This window comes from Monodelphis domestica, chromosome 2, assembly GCF_027887165.1.
Source record: "Monodelphis domestica isolate mMonDom1 chromosome 2, mMonDom1.pri, whole genome shotgun sequence".
Taxonomy (NCBI): Eukaryota; Metazoa; Chordata; class Mammalia; order Didelphimorphia; family Didelphidae; genus Monodelphis; species Monodelphis domestica.
The window spans coordinates 260562837-260581867 of NC_077228.1; the positions used below are offsets into that span (position 1 = coordinate 260562837).

Sequence of the window (19031 nt, forward strand, 5' to 3'; positions counted from 1 at the left end):
TGGAAACCTACCTTAACCCAAAGGGAAGTAGGAGGGTAGAGAGAATAAGGGGTGGGATAGACAAAAAGGAGGATGAATTGGGGAAGGTTGCTCTTGAATACAAATAAATATGTGAACAGGGAAAGGCTAAAAGGAGAAAGAGGGAGAGGGAGAGAAAAGAGTGAATGGAAAAAAATTCAGATGGAGGGAAACATACAATTAGTAATCCCAACTGTGAATGTGAATGGGATGAAATGGAAAGGACAGTGGAGTGTGTTAAAAAAAAACATAATCCTCTATCTATGCTGTCTATAAGAAACACATTTAAAGCAAGGAGACACACAGAAAGAAAAAGTAAAGACTGGATAAGGTTCTCCTTACTTTGCCTCAGCTAAAGTAAAAGTGGTGATAGTAATCATGATGTCAGATTAAGTAAAACTAAAAATCAATCTAAAGAGATAAGGGGGACATCTGGGTGGCTCAGTGGATTGAGAGTCAGACCTAGAGACAGGAGGTCCTAGGTTTAAATCTGGCCTCAGACACTTCCCAGCTGTGTGTCCCTGGACAATGAAACACTGTCAATGTTAAACATATATGCACCAAATAGCATAGCATCCAGATTGCTAAAGGAAAAGTTATATGAATTTCAAGAGGAAATAGATAGTGAAACATTACTAGTGGGGGACATCAAAATTCTCCTCTCAGAAATAGGTAAGTCCAACCAAAAATAAACAAGAAAGAAGTTAAGGAGGTAAAAAGAACTTTAGGAAAGTTTAATATATTAGACTTCTTGAGAAAACTAAATGGGAATAATTTTCCTCAGTAGTACATGACACCTTCAGAAAAGTTGACTATTTTAAGGCACAAAAACCTCACAACCAGATGTAGAAAAGAAAAAAATATTAAATGCATACTTTTCAGACCATAATACAATAAAAATTACATGCAACAGATGGCACCAGAAAGACTAAAAATTAATTGGGAAATGAAATGTTCTTGTCCTAAAGAATGAATAGGTCAAAGAACAAATCATAAAAACAATCAACTGTTCCATTAAAGAAAATGACAATGAGGAAACAATATATCAAAATTTATGGGATGCAGACAAAATGCTACTTTGGGGAAAACTCATATCTCTAAATGTATGCATCAATAAAATGGAGAAAGAGTAGATTGATGAATTTGGGCATGCAACTACAAAAAAAAACCTAGAGAAAAAAAACAAGTTACAAATCCCCAATTAAACACCAAATTGGAAATCCAAAAATCTGGGGAGAGATTAATAAAATTGAAAAATAAGAAAATCATTGAACAAATAAATAAGACATGGAGTTGGTTTTATGAAAAAATAAATAAGTCATTAGTTAACTGGATTAAAAAAAGAAAGAAAAAAGAAAACCAAATTGTCAGTATCAAAAATTAAAAAGGTGACATCATAACCAATGAAGAAGAAATTAAAGCAATTATTGGAAATTATTTTGACCAACAATATGACAATAAATTTAACAATCTAAATGAAATAGATGTATACTAATAAATTAGAAACTACCCAGATTAATAAAAGAGGAAATAGAATACTTAACCCTATCACAGGAAAATAAAGTGAACACCAAGTAAAAAGCCCCATGACTAGATGGATTCATTCAAACAACTAACTCCAATACTACATAAGCCATTTGGAAAAACTGGGGAAGGGGGAATGTTTCCAAATTCTTTATGACACAAACATGTGCTGATACCTAAGCCAGGAAGAGCTAGAAAACTATAGACCAATCTCCTTAATGAACATTGATGCAAAACTTTTAAATAAAATACTAGCAAGGAAATTCAATCATAGTATTTGTGTAACAAGAATCATACAGCACAATCAAATGAGTTTTATATCAGGAATTCAGTGATGGTTCATTATTAGGAAAATCATCAGTATAAATTGACCATTTCAAAAACAAAACCAACAGAAACCCTATGATTATTTCAATAAGTGCCGAAAAAGCATTTGATAAAACTTTTATTCCTTATAAAAACATTAGAAAACAATGGAATAAATGGAACCTTATTTAAAGTGATAAGTGCCCTATCTTTAAAAACCCTTATCAAGCATTATCTGTAATGGACATAAACTAAAATTATTCCCAGTAAGGTCAAGGGTAAACCAAGGATACCCATTATCAACACTATTATTTAATATTGTACTAGAAATTATAGATATCACAATAAGAGAAGAAAAAGAAATGGAAGGAATTTGAATAGGTAATGAAGAAACTAAGTTTTCACTCTTTGCAGATAATATGATGGCATATCTAAAGGATTCTTTAGATGGATTCATCAAAAACCAAATAGAAATAATTAACAACTTTAGCAAAGTCACAGGATACAAAATAAACCCAGATAAATCATTAGCATTTTCATTTACCACTAACAAAGTACAAGCAAGAGATAGAAAAGGAAATTCAATTCAAAATAACTTTAGACAGTATAAAATACCTGGAGATATACCTACCAAAACAAACCCAGCAACTATATGAACATAACTACAAAAAACACTCTTCATACAAATGAAGTCAGATCTGAACAACTGGAAAAACATTAATTTCTCATGGATAGACCAAACCAATATAGTGAAAATGACAATCCTAACTAAATTATTTTACTTATTCAGTGCCATGCAGATCAAACTACCAAAAATTATTTTATAGATTTAGAAAAAATAACGATAGGGGGCAGTTGGGTGGCTCAGTGGATTGAGAGCCAGGCTTAGAGTCTTAGGTTCAAATCTGGCATCAGATACTTCCCAGTTGTGTGACCCTGGGCAAGTCACTTAACCCCCATTGCCTAGCCCTTTCCACTCTTCTGCCTTGGAACCAATACACAGTATTGATTCTAAAATGGAAGGTAAGGGTTTAAAAAAAAAAAGAACAAAGTTTATCTGGAATTAATGAAAAACAATAAAAGGAAGGAGGCCTGCTATACTAGATCTCAAATTTTACTACAAACTGGTAATCATCAAAATAATCTGGGACTAAGAAATAGTGTAGTAGATTGATAGAATAGATTAGGTAATCAACATGAGATGGTTAACATTCATAGCAATTTAGTGTTGGATAAAACTCAAAGATCTAAGCTTTTGGGGGAAGAACTCTCTATTTAACACAAACTGCTAGAAAACTGGAAAGCAGAATGGCAGAAACTAGCATGGACCAACATCTCAAACCATATACCAGGATAAAGTCAAAATGGATACTTTATCTAGAAATAAAGAATGACACCATAAATAAATTAGGGGAACATGGAAAAGTTTACCTGTCAGACTTATGGATCAGGGAGGAATTTATGACTAAGCAAGACATAGGGAATATTTTTTAAAATTAAATGGATAATTTTGATTATGTGAAATTTTTAAAGTTTTATACAAACAAAAGCAATGCAACCAAGATTAGAAGGGAAATATCAATTTTGGGGGGGAAATTTTATGGCAAGTATCTTTGACAAGAGCTTCATTTCTTAAATGTAGAGAATCAAATTAAATTTATAAAAATGTGAAGTATTCTCCAATTGAAAAATGATCAAAGGATATGAATAGCAGTTCTTAGAGGAAAAAATTAAAACAATCCATAGTCATAAGAAAAAATGCTCCAAATAACTACTGATTAGAGAAATGCAAATTAAAACAATTCTGAGATACCAGGTCACACCTCTCAGATTGGCTAACATGACCAAAAAGGAAAATGATAACAGTTGGCAAAGATATGGGAAAATAGGGGCATTAATACACTGTTGGTGGAACTATGAATTGATACAACCATTCTAGAAAGCAATAAGGAACTAGGTTCAAAGGGCCACAAATTATACATACTCTTTGACCCAGTAATACACACATTGGGTTTTTTTTTCCAAAGACACCAGAGATAAGGAGAAAGGAACTACCTGTACCAAAATATTTGTAGCAACTCTTTTTGTAGTGACAAAGAATTGGAAACTGTGGGAGTATCCATCACATGGGGAATGGATGAACAAATCATGGTATATATGGTAATGGAATACTGTTGCACATAAGAAATGATAACAAGATGGGTTCAGAAAAACCTGGAAAGACTTAAATGAACTGATGCAAAGTGATGTGAGTAAAATCAGGAGAATGATGTATATAGTAACAGAAATATTATACAATGATCAGTTGTGAAAGACTAAAGCATTATCGGCAAAGGAAATGTCCAAGATAACCACAAGGAACTCATGATGAAAATGCTATCTACAGCCAAAGAAGGAACTGATCAAATCAAATCAAATCAAATCAAAGCATGCCATCTTCCACTTTATTTCCTTCATGAGATTTTTGTTGTATGTGTGATATGTGTCTTCTATCATGACATGCACAATATGGAAACATGTATTGTATGAAAGTTCAGGTAAAACTTTTATCAGACTATTTACTGCTTCAGGGAGAAAGGGAGGGGAGAGAAATTCTAAATTCTGAATTCTAAAATGTCAGAAACCAATTGTCAAAAATTCCTTATATAAGTAACTGGGGAGAAGATGATGACATATGAGGAAAGGCATCAAGATATAAAGTGAGGAACAGCTGCTAAGCTTGAACTGAGTGTGCACTCTCCAAGGAAGGGTGTCTCCGTCATCTGCCTGACTTCCTCTCCACTACCCCAACTTGCACCAGTACTCCCCCATGCCTAGCACATACAAACTGCTTAACACATATGAATTGACTGAGAAAGTTCAGATAATTTAGAAGAGTCTTGTTTTCTAAATAAAAGGGAAAGATAGTTTGTTTAAGGAAAAGCAACAAGAAATACTAGAATTATTCATTATTAATAATAAATTACAATGATTTGTTTTTATATTACATATTATATTATTATATTACAGATTCTAATTCTACATCACTATGATTATTATAATAAATGTCTTCAATAATTCATTAGACTTTAATAATTAAATAGATTGTTATATGCCACTTTACTATAACAAGGAAGTTTTGTATACATTATCTTATTTGACCTTCCAAATAACCTTGTATGGGATAATAATAATAATTGTAATAAATAGCTAAGATTTATATAACACTTCAGTGCTTTACAAAGTACTTTACAAATATCTTATTTGAACTTCACAAGAACGTTGGAAGCAAGTCCTTTTTTATTATCTTCATTTTACAGAAAAGGAAAACAGAAGCTGAGATGGGTTAAGTGATTTGCTCAGATTCACACAACTAGCAAGTGTCTGAGGTCAGATTTAAATCCAAGACTTCCTAACTGGATCCAAGTACAAACTGAAATGCAGGAAAGGAAAGTGATTTTTCTAGGTAAAATAGCTTATTATTAGTCAGGAAAGTACTCATCTAAATCATCTAACTCCTGCTGCAGATCTCCTCTAACTAACTCTGTTTTCTCTGAGATGGTGAAATTGAGAACCAAAACTAGAGAAAATGACATCAAGAACTGAAGGCAAAGAGTAGTGGATAAAGCACTGACCTGTGAGTTGTGGGAGGCCTGGGTCGAATTTTTTGTTTCTGCCATTTACTGATTGTGTTACTTAAAAACAATTATTTAAATTATTTAAGTAAGTTGCTTAACTTCTCTATATTCCCATTGAAAATGTATCAGATGTTCCCTAGGGTTCCTGCCAAATCCAGTTCTATTGCAATCCATTGATTCTTTACCTTGTTTTTGAAATCTTCAATGAAATTCTTATAGACCTCAGAGGATTCATTTTTTAGATCCTCTGTAAACTCCATATTGGTCACGGACACTGTCACTTCCACAGTAGCATTGACCTTTTCTGGAGGAGGCTCTGTTGGAAATGGAGTTATTATGAGACTGCCAATCATTCACAATAAACACTCCCCATCCCTTCTGCTTTGTGACCCTCCACTCTATTCCTAAGGAATGGGATGGCCTTTGGTCCCTTTTCATTTCCTTGGACCCAGGTCACCTATTAGTATAGCCAGACCCAGAGCTCTGGCACCCAAAGATGCTTGACTTACCGATTGTAATGCTTTCTGAAATCATTTCACATTTAGGGCCATAGTAAGGGTCAGGGCAGATGCATTTGATCTCATCCCAAAAGCCTCCATTTTGGCAGATGATGTTCTCTTTCTCACACCACTTTCCACTGTAACCAGTGGGACAGTTACAGATGTTTCCATCCGGTGTACCTCCATTTAAGCAAAATACTGAAAGGAAGAAGATATTTAGCTCAATTCAGCATGGATATGGGGAGAATAGAGGGAAGGGAGTAAGTAGTAAAAGGGTAAAGCAAGGGGTAAAGGAGAGAAAAGGCGAAAGCACTTATAAGCCACTGGGGGAATGGAAGATAGAAGCAAACACAATTATTAATAAAGTTAAAAGGTTTCATAAAAAAAAAAGGTTTCATAGACAAAGGCACCAGGGTTACAGGAGGCTGATATGGTGTTTTCAAAAGAGGCCCTTTCTAGGCTCATGGAGGGGAAAATGGAATTTGATGAAAACTATATGGTGAGAATTAGGAGTAATCACTAGAGAGAGAAAGAAGTGGTAAATAGAAATTAAATGGGAGAGGCAGTGAGGTAGCACAGAAGATAGAGAGCCAGATTTGGAGTTGGTAGAACGTGGGTCCAAATCTGGTCTCAGACACTTCCTAGGTGTGACCCTGGAACTCACTTAACCCGAATTGCAGAGCCATACCCACTCTTCTGTCATACAATGAATTCTAAAATGGAAGGTAAGGTTCAAAGCAAAAAGGCAGAGGAGATGGCTGCTCAAATGAATTTTCAGGCTCCAAGAAGTAAGGGGAATATAGAAAGAGTGCTTTAATAGAGGAAAGAAGAGAGGAAAAACAGGAAGATGTAAAGGAAGGGTTCAAAAGAGGAACTTACGTGCTGTAGTAGCTGGTTTATTGGTGGTTGGAATGGTTGTGATAGAAACCGTGGTTGAAGATTTTGTGGTTCCTGACTCTGTGGCATTGATCCATGTGGTGCTAGGCTGCATGGTACTCACTAGTGTGGGGGTGGAAACTTTGGTAGTGGGAGAACTCATTGTGCCTGAGGTTCCAGAGGAAGAGGTACTTATTTCTGCTGTTCCCTGGGGAGTAGTGCCAGACTCTGTGGAGTTGGGAGAAGTTGGGATTATATCTGAGATGCCAGGAGAAGTAGTACTGGGTCCTGTTGTTTCCAGGATAACAGTACTAGTCTCAGGAGTGCTGGTACTGGCTTCTGTGGTACTCTCCTCTGTGGAGGTGGTCTCTGTCATGGTAGAGAAAGTTGTAAAGGAAGAAGTGATTGTTTCTGTTGTTGCCTGTGCAGTGGTGGCAGTCTCTGTGCTGCTGTCCTTAGTGGTACTCTCCTCTGTGGAAGTGCTCTCTGTTGTACTAGAGAAAGTTGGAATTGTGTCTGAGGTTGTGGAGGAAGGAGTGATTGTTTCTGTTGTTGCCTGTGCAGTGGTGCCAGTTTCTGTGGACGTGGGAGAAGTTGTTATGGTGTCTGAAGTGCCAGGATAAGAGGTGCTTGTTTCTGTTGTTCCTAGGGTACTGGAGCTGGTACTGGTCTCCGTGGTACTCTCCTCTGTGGAGGTGGTCTCTGTCATGGTAGAGAAAGTTGTAAAGGAAGAAGTGATTGTTTCTGTTGTTGCCTGTGCAGTGGTGGCAGTCTCTGTGCTGCTGTCCTTAGTGGTACTCTCCTCTGTGGAAGTGCTCTCTGTTGTACTAGAGAAAGTTGGAATTGTGTCTGAGGTTGTGGAGGAAGGAGTGATTGTTTCTGTTGTTGCCTCTGCAGTGGTGGCAGTCTCTGTGCTGCTGTCCTTAGTGGTACTCTCCTCTGTGGAAGTGCTCTCTGTTGTACTAGAGAAAGTTGGAATTGTGTCTGAGGTTGTGGAGGAAGGAGTGATTGTTTCTGTTGTTGCCTGTGCAGTGGTGCCAGTTTCTGTGGACGTGGGAGAAGTTGTTATGGTGTCTGAAGTGCCAGGATAAGAGGTGCTTGTTTCTGTTGTTCCTAGGGTACTGGAGCTGGTACTGGTCTCAGTGGTACTCTCTTCTGTGCAGGTGGTCTCTGTCATGGTAGAGAAAGTTGGAGAGGAAGAAGTGATTGTTTCTGTTGTTGCCTGTGCAGTGGTGCCAGTTTCTGTGGACGTGGGAGAAGTTGTGATTGTGTTTGTGGTTCCAGGATAAGAGGTGCTTGTTTCTGTTGTTCCTAGGGTACTGTAGCTGGTACTGGTCTGAGTGGTACTCTCCTCTGTGGAGGTGGTCTCTGTCATGGTAGAGAAAGTTGTAAAGGAAGAAGTGATTGTTTCTGTTGTTGCCTGTGCAGTGGTGGCAGTCTCTGTGCTGCTGTCCTTAGTGGTACTCTCCTCTGTGGAAGTGCTCTCTGTTGTACTAGAGAAAGTTGGAATTGTGTCTGAGGTTGTGGAGGAAGGAGTGATTGTTTCTGTTGTTGCCTGTGCAGTGGTGCCAGTTTCTGTGGACGTGGGAGAAGTTGTTATGGTGTCTGAAGTGCCAGGATAAGAGGTGCTTGTTTCTGTTGTTCCTAGGGTACTGGAGCTGGTACTGGTCTGAGTGGTACTCTCCTCTGTGGAGGTGGTCTCTGTCATGGTAGAGAAAGTTGTAAAGGAAGAAGTGATTGTTTCTGTTGTTGCCTGTGCAGTGGTGGCAGTCTCTGTGCTGCTGTCCTTAGTGGTACTCTCCTCTGTGGAAGTGCTCTCTGTTGTACTAGAGAAAGTTGGAATTGTCTCTGAGGTTGTGGAGGAAGGAGTGATTGTTTCTGTTGTTGCCTGTGCAGTGGTGCCAGTTTCTGTGGAGGTGGGAGAAGTTGTTATGGTGTCTGAAGTGCCAGGATAAGAGGTGCTTGTTTCTGTTGTTCCTAGGGTACTGGAGCTGGTACTGGTCTCAGTGGTACTCTCCTCTGTGGAGGTGGTCTCTGTCATGGTAGAGAAAGTTGGAGAGGAAGAAGTGATTGTTTCTGTTGTTGCCTGTGCAGTGGTGCCAGTTTCTGTGGAGGTGGGAGAAGTTGTTATGGTGTCTGAAGTGCCAGGATAAGAGGTGCTTGTTTCTGTTGTTCCTAGGGTACTGGAGCTGGTACTGGTCTCAGTGGTACTCTCCTCTGTGGAGGTGGTCTCTGTCATGGTAGAGAAAGTTGGAGAGGAAGAAGTGATTGTTTCTGTTGTTGCCTGTGCAGTGGTGCCAGTTTCTGTGGACGTGGGAGAAGTTGTTATGGTGTCTGAAGTGTCAGGATAAGAGGTGCTTGTTTCTGTTGTTCCTAGGGTACTGTAGCTGGTACTGGTCTGAGTGGTACTCTCCTCTGTGGAGGTGGTCTCTGTCATGGTAGAGAAAGTTGTAAAGGAAGAAGTGATTGTTTCTGTTGTTGCCTGTGCAGTGGTGGCAGTCTCTGTGCTGCTGTCCTTAGTGGTACTCTCCTCTGTGGAAGTGCTCTCTGTTGTACTAGAGAAAGTTGGAATTGTGTCTGAGGTTGTGGAGGAAGGAGTGATTGTTTCTGTTGTTGCCTCTGCAGTGGTGGCAGTCTCTGTGCTGCTGTCCTTAGTGGTACTCTCCTCTGTGGAAGTGCTCTCTGTTGTACTAGAGAAAGTTGGAATTGTGTCTGAGGTTGTGGAGGAAGGAGTGATTGTTTCTGTTGTTGCCTGTGCAGTGGTGGCAGTTTCTGTGGAGGTGGGAGAAGTTGTTATGGTGTCTGAAGTGCCAGGATAAGAGGTGCTTGTTTCTGTTGTTCCTAGGGTACTGTAGCTGGTACTGGTCTGAGTGGTACTCTCCTCTGTGGAGGTGGTCTCTGTCATGGTAGAGAAAGTTGTAAAGGAAGAAGTGATTGTTTCTGTTGTTGCCTGTGCAGTGGTGGCAGTCTCTGTGCTGCTGTCCTTAGTGGTACTCTCCTCTGTGGAAGTGCTCTCTGTTGTACTAGAGAAAGTTGGAATTGTGTCTGAGGTTGTGGAGGAAGGAGTGATTGTTTCTGTTGTTGCCTGTGCAGTGGTGCCAGTTTCTGTGGACGTGGGAGAAGTTGTTATGGTGTCTGAAGTGCCAGGATAAGAGGTGCTTGTTTCTGTTGTTCCTAGGGTACTTGAGCTGGTACTGGTCTGAGTGGTACTCTCCTCTGTGGAGGTGGTCTCTGTCATGGTAGAGAAAGTTGTAAAGGAAGAAGTGATTGTTTCTGTTGTTGCCTGTGCAGTGGTGGCAGTCTCTGTGCTGCTGTCCTTAGTGGTACTCTCCTCTGTGGAAGTGCTCTCTGTTGTACTAGAGAAAGTTGGAATTGTGTCTGAGGTTGTGGAGGAAGGAGTGATTGTTTCTGTTGTTGCCTGTGCAGTGGTGCCAGTTTCTGTGGACGTGGGAGAAGTTGTTATGGTGTCTGAAGTGCCAGGATAAGAGGTGCTTGTTTCTGTTGTTCCTAGGGTACTGGAGCTGGTACTGGTCTCAGTGGTACTCTCCTCTGTGGAGGTGGTCTCTGTCATGGTAGAGAAAGTTGGAGAGGAAGAAGTGATTGTTTCTGTTGTTGCCTGTGCAGTGGTGCCAGTTTCTGTGGACGTGGGAGAAGTTGTGATTGTGTTTGTGGTTCCAGGATAAGAGGTGCTTGTTTCTGTTGTTCCTAGGGTACTGGAGCTGGTACTGGTCTGAGTGGTACTCTCCTCTGTGGAGGTGGTCTCTGTCATGGTAGAGAAAGTTGTAAAGGAAGAAGTGATTGTTTCTGTTGTTGCCTGTGCAGTGGTGGCAGTCTCTGTGCTGCTGTCCTTAGTGGTACTCTCCTCTGTGGAAGTGCTCTCTGTTGTACTAGAGAAAGTTGGAATTGTGTCTGAGGTTGTGGAGGAAGGAGTGATTGTTTCTGTTGTTGCCTGTGCAGTGGTGGCAGTCTCTGTGCTGCTGTCCTTAGTGGTACTCTCCTCTGTGGAAGTGCTCTCTGTTGTACTAGAGAAAGTTGGAATTGTGTCTGAGGTTGTGGAGGAAGGAGTGATTGTTTCTGTTGTTGCCTGTGCAGTGGTGCCAGTTTCTGTGGAGGTGGGAGAAGTTGTTATGGTGTCTGAAGTGCCAGGATAAGAGGTGCTTGTTTCTGTTGTTCCTAGGGTACTGGAGCTGGTACTGGTCTCCGTGGTACTCTCCTCTGTGGAGGTGGTCTCTGTCATGGTAGAGAAAGTTGTAGAGGAAGAAGTGATTGTTTCTGTTGTTGCCTGTGGAATAGTGGCAGTCTCTGTGCTGCTGCCCTTAGTGGTACTCTCCTCTGTGGAAGTGCTCTCTGTTGTACTAGAGAAAGTTGGAATTGTTTCTGATGTCGTGGAGGAAGGAGTGATTGTTTCTGTTGTTACCTGTGCAGTGGTGGCAGTTTCTGTGGACATGGGAGAAGTTGTGATTGTGTTTGTGGTTCCAGGATAAGTGGTGCTTGTTTCTGTTGTTCCTAGGGTACTGGAGCTGGTACTGGTCTGAGTGGTACTCTCCTCTGTGGAGGTGGTCTCTGTCACGGTAGAGAAAGTTGGAGAGGAAGAAGTGATTGTTTCTGTTGTTGCCTGTGGAATGGTGGCAGTCTCTGTGCTGCTGCCCTTAGTGGTACTCTCCTCTGTGGAAGTGCTCTCTGTTGTACTAGAGAAAGTTGGAACTGTGTCTGAGGTTGTGGAGGAAGGAGTGATTGTTTCTGTTGTTGCCTGTGCAGTGGTGGCAGTTTCTGTGGAAGTGGGAGAAGTTGTGATTGTGTTTGTGGTTCCAGGATAAGTGGTGCTTGTTTCTGTTGTTCCTAGGGTACTAGAGCTGGTACTGGTCTCAGTGGTACTCTCCTCTGTGGAGGTGGTCTCTGTCATGGTAGAGAAAGTTGGAGAGGAAGAAGTGATTGTTTCTGTTGTTGCCTGTGCAGTGGTGGCAGTCTCTGTGCTGCTGCCCTTAGTGGTACTCTCCTCTGTGGAAGTGCTCTCTGTTGTACTAGAGAAAGTTGGAACTGTGTCTGAGGTTGTGGAGGAAGGAGTGATTGTTTCTGTTGTTGCCTGTGCAGTGGTGCCAGTTTCTGTGGACGTGGGAGAAGTTGTGATTGTGTTTGTGGTTCCAGGATAAGTGGTGCTTGTTTCTGTTGTTCCTAGGGTACTAGAGCTGGTACTGGTCTGAGTGGTACTCTCCTCTGTGGAGGTGGTCTCTGTCATGGTAGAGAAAGTTGGAGAGGAAGAAGGGATTGTTTCTGTTGTTGCCTGTGTAGTGGTGACTGTCTCTGTGGTGTTGCCCTTAGTGGTACTCTTCTCTTTGGAGGTAGTGTCTATAGTCCTGAGGGAAGTTGGATGTATCCCTCTGTTTTGAGGATAAGGGTAGATTTTTTCTGGTGTGTTCTTGGATGTGTTGCCAGTATCATCTCTGAAGTGTATATCTGTGGGACCAACAAAGTCCAAATTAGCCTTTCTATCTTTTATCCTCGTCCCTTTTTGTCTTTATCTCAGTTTTACTTTCCTTTTTCCCTTTATTCTCCCCTTGCCAACATCAGTCCAGTACTGTTCCATTCTTTGTCTTTTCCTTCCTCTGAACTGCTCACCCCTGATTTACAGGCTTTATAAGTGCCAATCGCTTTATTAATTATCTGGACTAATGTTAAGTAAAGGCCAGGATGACATTTTTATTGATTCACACATTCAACACATAAAATGATATAAGCACTTGGGTAATACTAAAAAGCTTTCCTATGTCCAAATTAAGAGAATAACAGTAACTAGAGAGTTTTGTGGATAGAGGCAGGTCTAGAGATTGGATGTCTTAAATTCAAATCATGGCTATATGTCCTTGGGCAAATCATTTAACCTCAATGTTCTAGCTTTAATCTTTCTTCTGTCATAGAAACAGTATTCATCATGACTCTAAGACAGGTGGTGAGGGATTCATAAAAAATTTAAAAAAGAATTCAGGTAATTGGGGCAATTGGGTGTCATACCCAGACTTTGAGTCAAGAAGACCTGAGTTCAAATGTAACTTTAGATAATTCCTAGCTATATGACCATAAATTACTTGATCCCAATTGCCTGCCCCTTAACTGTTCTTGTGCTTTAGAACTAATACTTAGTATTAATACTAGGGCAGAAGGTAAGAGTTTTTAAAAATAGAATGAAGTGAATTAACTTTAAAAAGATACATATGTTAAATGACCCTCCTTGACTCCTCCTTGAGAATTAGGAAAGCATGCAAAGGAAAGAATCAAATAGGAGTTCTATTGAATGCTGTTTAGAGAGGGTCATAATGTAGCTTCACACTTCAGCTTTGTGTGGAGCATGGAGGCTTCAAGAATATATGCTCCCATCAAAATAGTTTTGCCCTTATGTGGAAATGGCTTATTCCTCTCTATAAAAAGTAATAAGGGAAAAAAAAAGTAATAAGGGGCACAGCTGGGTGGATCAATGGATTGAGAGCCAGGCCTAGAGATTGGAGGTCCTAGGTTCAAATCTGGCCTCAGACACTTCCCAGCTGTGTGACCCTGGGCAAGTCACTTGACCCCCATTGCCTAGCCTTTACCACTCTTCTGCCTTGGAACCAATACACAGTACTGATTCTAAGATGGAAGGTGAGAGTTTAGAAAAAGAAAAAAAGGTAATAAGGGCATAGCTCAAATCAAACCCAGTCCACCCAATGCTTGTTGCCTTAGTGAGTTGAATAAAATCCTTTAACTTTTTCTTTCTGAGTTTGCCTTATTGACCAGTGCAAAGCTGGAAAAAAAAAGTTGTTTTTTATTTTTTTCTGTAAGACAAGAATGCTTGGGCTGCATTCAGAGGTCAGTCCATTTTGGCTAGACTCTAAAGCCCATATTGGAGAGTTATATGAAATAAGAGGGAAAAGGGTGGTGGAGGGCAACAAATGCCAGAAAAAGGAACTTGTGTTTTATTCTTAGGACAATAGGGAGCCACTGAAGGACTTTGACCTGAGGAGTAACAGTGTGACCATACTTATACATAAGGAAAATTAATTGAGCACTGGTTTTAGAGAAGGATCAAAGAGGGAGAAAGTAGAGAAGGAAGATCATTTGGAAGGATCTTAAAATAGTCTGACCAAGTAATAGGCAAGACCTATGCTGAGAGACATCTAGTATAGTGAACAGAGGGCCAGCTTTGGAACCTGATTCTCAGTGAAATCCTACTTTCAACACTGTGTGACCATGACTAAATTATTTAACTTCATGGTTCTCCAGGCAGCTCTCTAAGGAAATAAATTATTGATGATTATTGTTCTGCTTCTCTAGAGGGATTTTCCTCACCAGGAGTTCCCCTCACTGAGGAGATCTCAAGTTCTGACACTGCCCCCTCAAAAAAAAAATCAATTAGGAGACCAGGGTATCTCTCCTGACTGAAATGTAATTGATATAAAGAAGGCTGAGATCAGAGCAGCTAGGTGGCACAGTAAATAGACTAAAGCTGAAAGGACCTGCATTTAAATCTGGCCTCAGATACTTCCTAGCTGTGTGACCCTGGAAAAGTTACTTAACCCCATTTGCCTAGTCCTTGCCCTTCTATCTTTGAGTTGTTACTAAAACAAAAAGTAAAGGTTTAAAACAAAAAGGTGAAAAAAAAAATTTTTAATGGCGGCTGAGATCCAATTAATTACACTAAAACATGTCCAGGGCTAAAGGCAACTTAGTGACTAGAAGGCTGACCTCTGCCTCAAGAAGACCAAAGGGAAGTCCCATTTCTGAGGACTGAATCTTGGTTTTTCTGGGTTCCCAACCCTTTCCTGGAGAGAGCCCCAGTCCTCACCTGAATCATAGAGAGCCTTCTGCCACTGGCACTCTGGGGCACTAAGGTTCTTAGAAAAGGCACACCCTCCTGAGTCCCAGATGGTCCCATTCTGATTGAGCCCTGAAAGAGAGAGCAGAAACGTTCACTTACTTCTGGGGGATAGATGGTGGTGGATTGGAACTGTAGGTACACTATACCTAGTGACATTCCCAAGTTTGGGGCTTTGGGGAAACATTTTCTTGATTCTAGAGCTAGCAATTCTAGGACCAAGGACCAGTATCCAGAAGGAAATGGTCAAGCCAGTTTTTTGAGGCAAATCCAGTGGAATGACAGGGAAAACTGTCTTAGGACACAGTCTTGTGGAGAGGAATCTAAGACCTTGGGCTGCTGGAGAGGAAGTGGAACAGACTATCTAAGAAAGAGTTCTCCTGGAATAAGGTTTGGGGATAGGGAGAGTGCTGATTCTTTTTGCTATGTGGTAAAATGAGTTTGTTCTTCCTATTAAAAGTATATGCTTGATGCCAGAACCCTCTGAATTTTGACCTTTGTGACAAACCCAAGTTATGGTTCTGTCTGGTTGGGAGAGGCAGTAGAGATGAGCCATGGCCCTGGAGAAGTGAGCCTAGGATGGGTGTATAATGTTTAATTGGACCTTGCTTCTCTTAGGATGGCCCTTGTGTGTCAGTCAGCCAATAAACATTTATTAAGCTACTATTTATAACTTGTGTGACCTTGGGCAAATCATTTCTCCTCTCTTATTTCTTCATAGTGTGTTCTTGAATTGACTCAGGTTAATGTTAATACTCTTTTCATTCAGATCTGTTCTCTTAAACCTTAGGGTATTTTGTTTTGTTTTTTTATCTCATCTCCCTTTATTTGCTAGTAAAATCTAACCTCTGCTTTGGATGACTAAGAGGACAAAAGGAGCACCCACAAAGAAGTTAAAATCTGAAATTAAAGTTAAAAATAGCAGGGACAGGCAACCAGGTGGGGCCAAGATGGGTGGGAGAAGCCAGGGACAAGAGAATGAAGCAAGACAGCTTTTGCATTTCCTCTACTTCTTCAAGAGAGCTTTCTCATTTGTCATCTCAATTACTCCTCACAAGACCCCCTCTAGGATGAAGAGAGAGAAGTCATAATAATTCCTACCTCTTGGAAAGGGGAATTGAAGCTGAGAACTACTCCTCTCCTACTTTCTTCCTAGATAGCTGCCCATCCAGGAGAAGGATTGCTAGATGAATAGAGAAATGCAGGGGAACCTCTGTAGGCAAAATTGATACCTAATATTGAACTTTTCTAGAGTTTCACATGGGATTTTCCTAGTGTCTCTAGCTCCCCCAAATCCTGAATGGGAATATGGAAGATCTGTGTGTCACTGGGTAGTAAATCCATGTCAACTGTGATTAGATCCTGACTGATATCTGTACCCTCACTTTTGGAATTTCATCCAAGGAAATCTAAGACTTTTGATAGGATCTAGACTTGGGGTCCTAGAGTCTGATTGAGGCCTAGCCAGAATCATTAGCCATGTCCTAAACACCTCACCTTATCAGAAGCACTGGACTAAACTGTCCTCCTGTCCTGGCAAGTGGTAAAGCCAAAGACTTCTGGCCATTGGGCTCTGACCCTATCTTCCCCATACCGTTTTCTGCTTCTGGGACCTTTCCTTTTTTCCCTTTCCTTTCTAGTGGGGTGGAGTTGGGGCTGGAAGCTGTAGGGAGAGGTCAGCTACAATTGTTAAGTTTCTTTTGTATTTGACCTGGGTTGTGATTCCTTGCCTTCCTTCCTCCCTATACCTGTTCTGATACTAAAGTCTCAAAAGGCTTGTCTGGGGTCACTCAGAGATTAAGGATATGGCTGAGTTGAGACTTGAATCCAGATCTTGCTGATTCCAAGGCCAGCTCTCTATCCACCTTAAAAGATGGGCACCTTTGTCCCAAAGGCCAGCTTCAAGTACTCTCAGGATCAGTAGAATGATTAATTTATCAGCTACAGAAACTTTTTTTTTTAATCCTTATCTTCTATCTTGCGATAGATACTAAGTATTGGCTTCAAGGCAGGAGAACAGTAAGGGCTAGGCAATTGGGTGTTAAGTGACTTGCCCAGGGTCACATAATATCTGACTATCTGAAGTGTTTGAGGCCAAATTTGAACCAAGGATTTCCTGTTTCTAGGTTTGACTCTCTATCCACTGAGCCACTTAACTGCCCCAGCTGCAGAAGCTTTTGAAGACTCTCTGCAAAGTCACAGGGGAGTTTTGATCTGGGCTAAAGTGGGTAGTAGCTGCCCTAAGAAAATCTCAGATCTCTTCAGTATACTCTGGCATAGGAAAAAGGGTGTTGCCTTGCAGTAAGTCCTGAGTATGAGTCTCAACTTTGAAACTTAATATCTGTAATCTTGGGCATTCTAATAAAACCTCTTTATGCCTCAGTTTCCTTGTCTATAAAATGCTTAAACTGCCGAAATCATGGGGTGGTGGTTGTCAAGCTCAAGATTTATAAGCTGTAAATGCCACATAGCCTATTTTTTATGAAACACTTGAGACTTGCCCAAGGTCACACACAACTGGTTTAATGGAAAAGTAAGTAAGACACTAGTAAGACAGTCAGAATTCACTGAGGTCAAGGTGAGGGAGGCATTGTGCTTTCTGTCAAGGAGGCAGGCAGAAAGAGGCAAGTTTGGGTGAGTAAGCAGTCAGTTCTTTAGCTCCAAGAAAGGGGACAGAGGGAGAGAGATGAGTGTTGAGGGAAACATGAGAATCATGGAAGAAAGTTTGGTTCTATTTCTTTTATCCACTGAGGCCCCTGAGCCCTAGGCCACTAGCTCAGATTATGGGTGCCAAGAGGTCACTCAGCATGGCTTGACTAGATTATAACTGGGTTGGGTAGGAAGACATTGCCCACCCAAGGGAGCACCAGATGTCCCTGAGCCAATCTAGAGAGGACCAGGAAGAACAAAGAACATTTGACTCTGGCCCCCTACATTCTTGTCATATGGGACCAAACTCTTCTATCTTGCTTTGAGATTTTTTTCCTTGAGTTATTGAGCAACACAAAACACACTTCAGTTTCCTTGTCTGTGAAATGAAACTGATAATGCTCACACTTCCTAAAGCACAGGGTTGTTGGGAAAATCCAATGAGATAATTAAAGAGATGCATGTGGGAATGCTTTGTAAAACGTGGAATGCTACCCATGTATGTGTCTGACTCCCCTAAACTCTACCTTCTCTTCCCTGCACACCTTCATTCCTTTCCTACTACCACTCTAAAAAACCCCATCTTCTATAATGAATAGACTCAAGTCAGGAGACCTAGGTTGCTCTAAGTAATTCTGACTATGGCACTTTTTCTTCCTGGTTTTCTTTTTCCCTCTATAAAGTGAAGGTATTGGACTAGATGATATATGCCTTAAAAAAAAAAAAAACTGGCTATAAAATTCTTTGGATCCAGAATTTCTTTTAGGAGGATCTTGGATAAATACCAGGCCAACGATTCCTCTAGGAGAAGATAGAAAAATCATCCTGAGGAATCAGACTAGGTGAATACTGAGTCTTTGGACTAGGAGGGTGAGATGTATGAGAAATTAGGGAGAGGGGTAGCATATCCAGAATTAGCATGAAGTAGCCTGGTCTTTGCCCCATGTGTCAGCATGATGGAAGCTCACTTCTTTTGCATATGAATTGCTTTACTGGATACTCTCTTACTTGGCCAAGGTTGCCTCCTCCTAGAGTTCTTCTGTAACTGTCATTTCCTAGAAGTGGACTGCCCCAGTGTGGTGCTTAGACTAAGGATCCATACCAACTGGAACATCAGAGATCAGCGTGAGAACATCAGTACCTTCTCTCCCATAGTTAAAAGGCTCTCCAGTCTCTATCCTCTTTTCTCCCTTTCAATTATATCCTTTGGAATCCTCTTCTATTAGTAACTAAACTCTCCATTCTTTATTTCATCCTCTCACATTCCTTCTGTGGTAGAGTGGGAAAAGCACTAGGTATGGAATCAGGAGGGCAGCTAGGTGGTGCAGAGGATAGAGTACCAGGTCTGGAGTTAGGAAAATTCATCTTCCTGAGTTCCAATTTGGCCTCAGACACTTATTAGCTCTATGACCCACTTAACCCTGTTTACCTTCATTTTCTCATCTTTAAAATGAGCTAGAGAAGAAAATGGCAAGCCTTTCCAGTATTTTTGTCAAGATAACCCCAAAGGGGTCATCAAAAGTCAGACACTACTGAAATAACTAAACAACCTGGAATCAGAATTTCTGTTGGGTCTTGGAAAAGTCAGTTAACCCTTCCAGCTCTATATCTTTGATCATAACTATAATCCTTCCATCTTCTGGTGTTCACTGAAACCTAGCTTTCTGCATGTTTCCTGGTACTCTTTCCAAAGTA

General features: G+C 40.8%; 1 protein-coding gene across 1 annotated transcript in view; it reads right to left on the reverse strand.

Moving 5' to 3' along the window:
- Positions 1-19031, reverse strand: part of LOC103104304 (mucin-2-like) — a 70489-nt gene that overhangs the window by 12168 nt on the left and 39290 nt on the right. Inside the window, exons 3-6 of the mRNA XM_007483275.3 lie at positions 14658-14759; positions 6845-12295; positions 5975-6163; positions 5651-5781 (exon numbers count right to left, since the gene is read on the reverse strand). Of these exons, the coding sequence (XP_007483337.2) occupies positions 5651-5781; positions 5975-6163; positions 6845-12295; positions 14658-14759 (5873 nt within the window). The remainder of the gene's footprint in view (positions 1-5650; positions 5782-5974; positions 6164-6844; positions 12296-14657; positions 14760-19031) is intronic.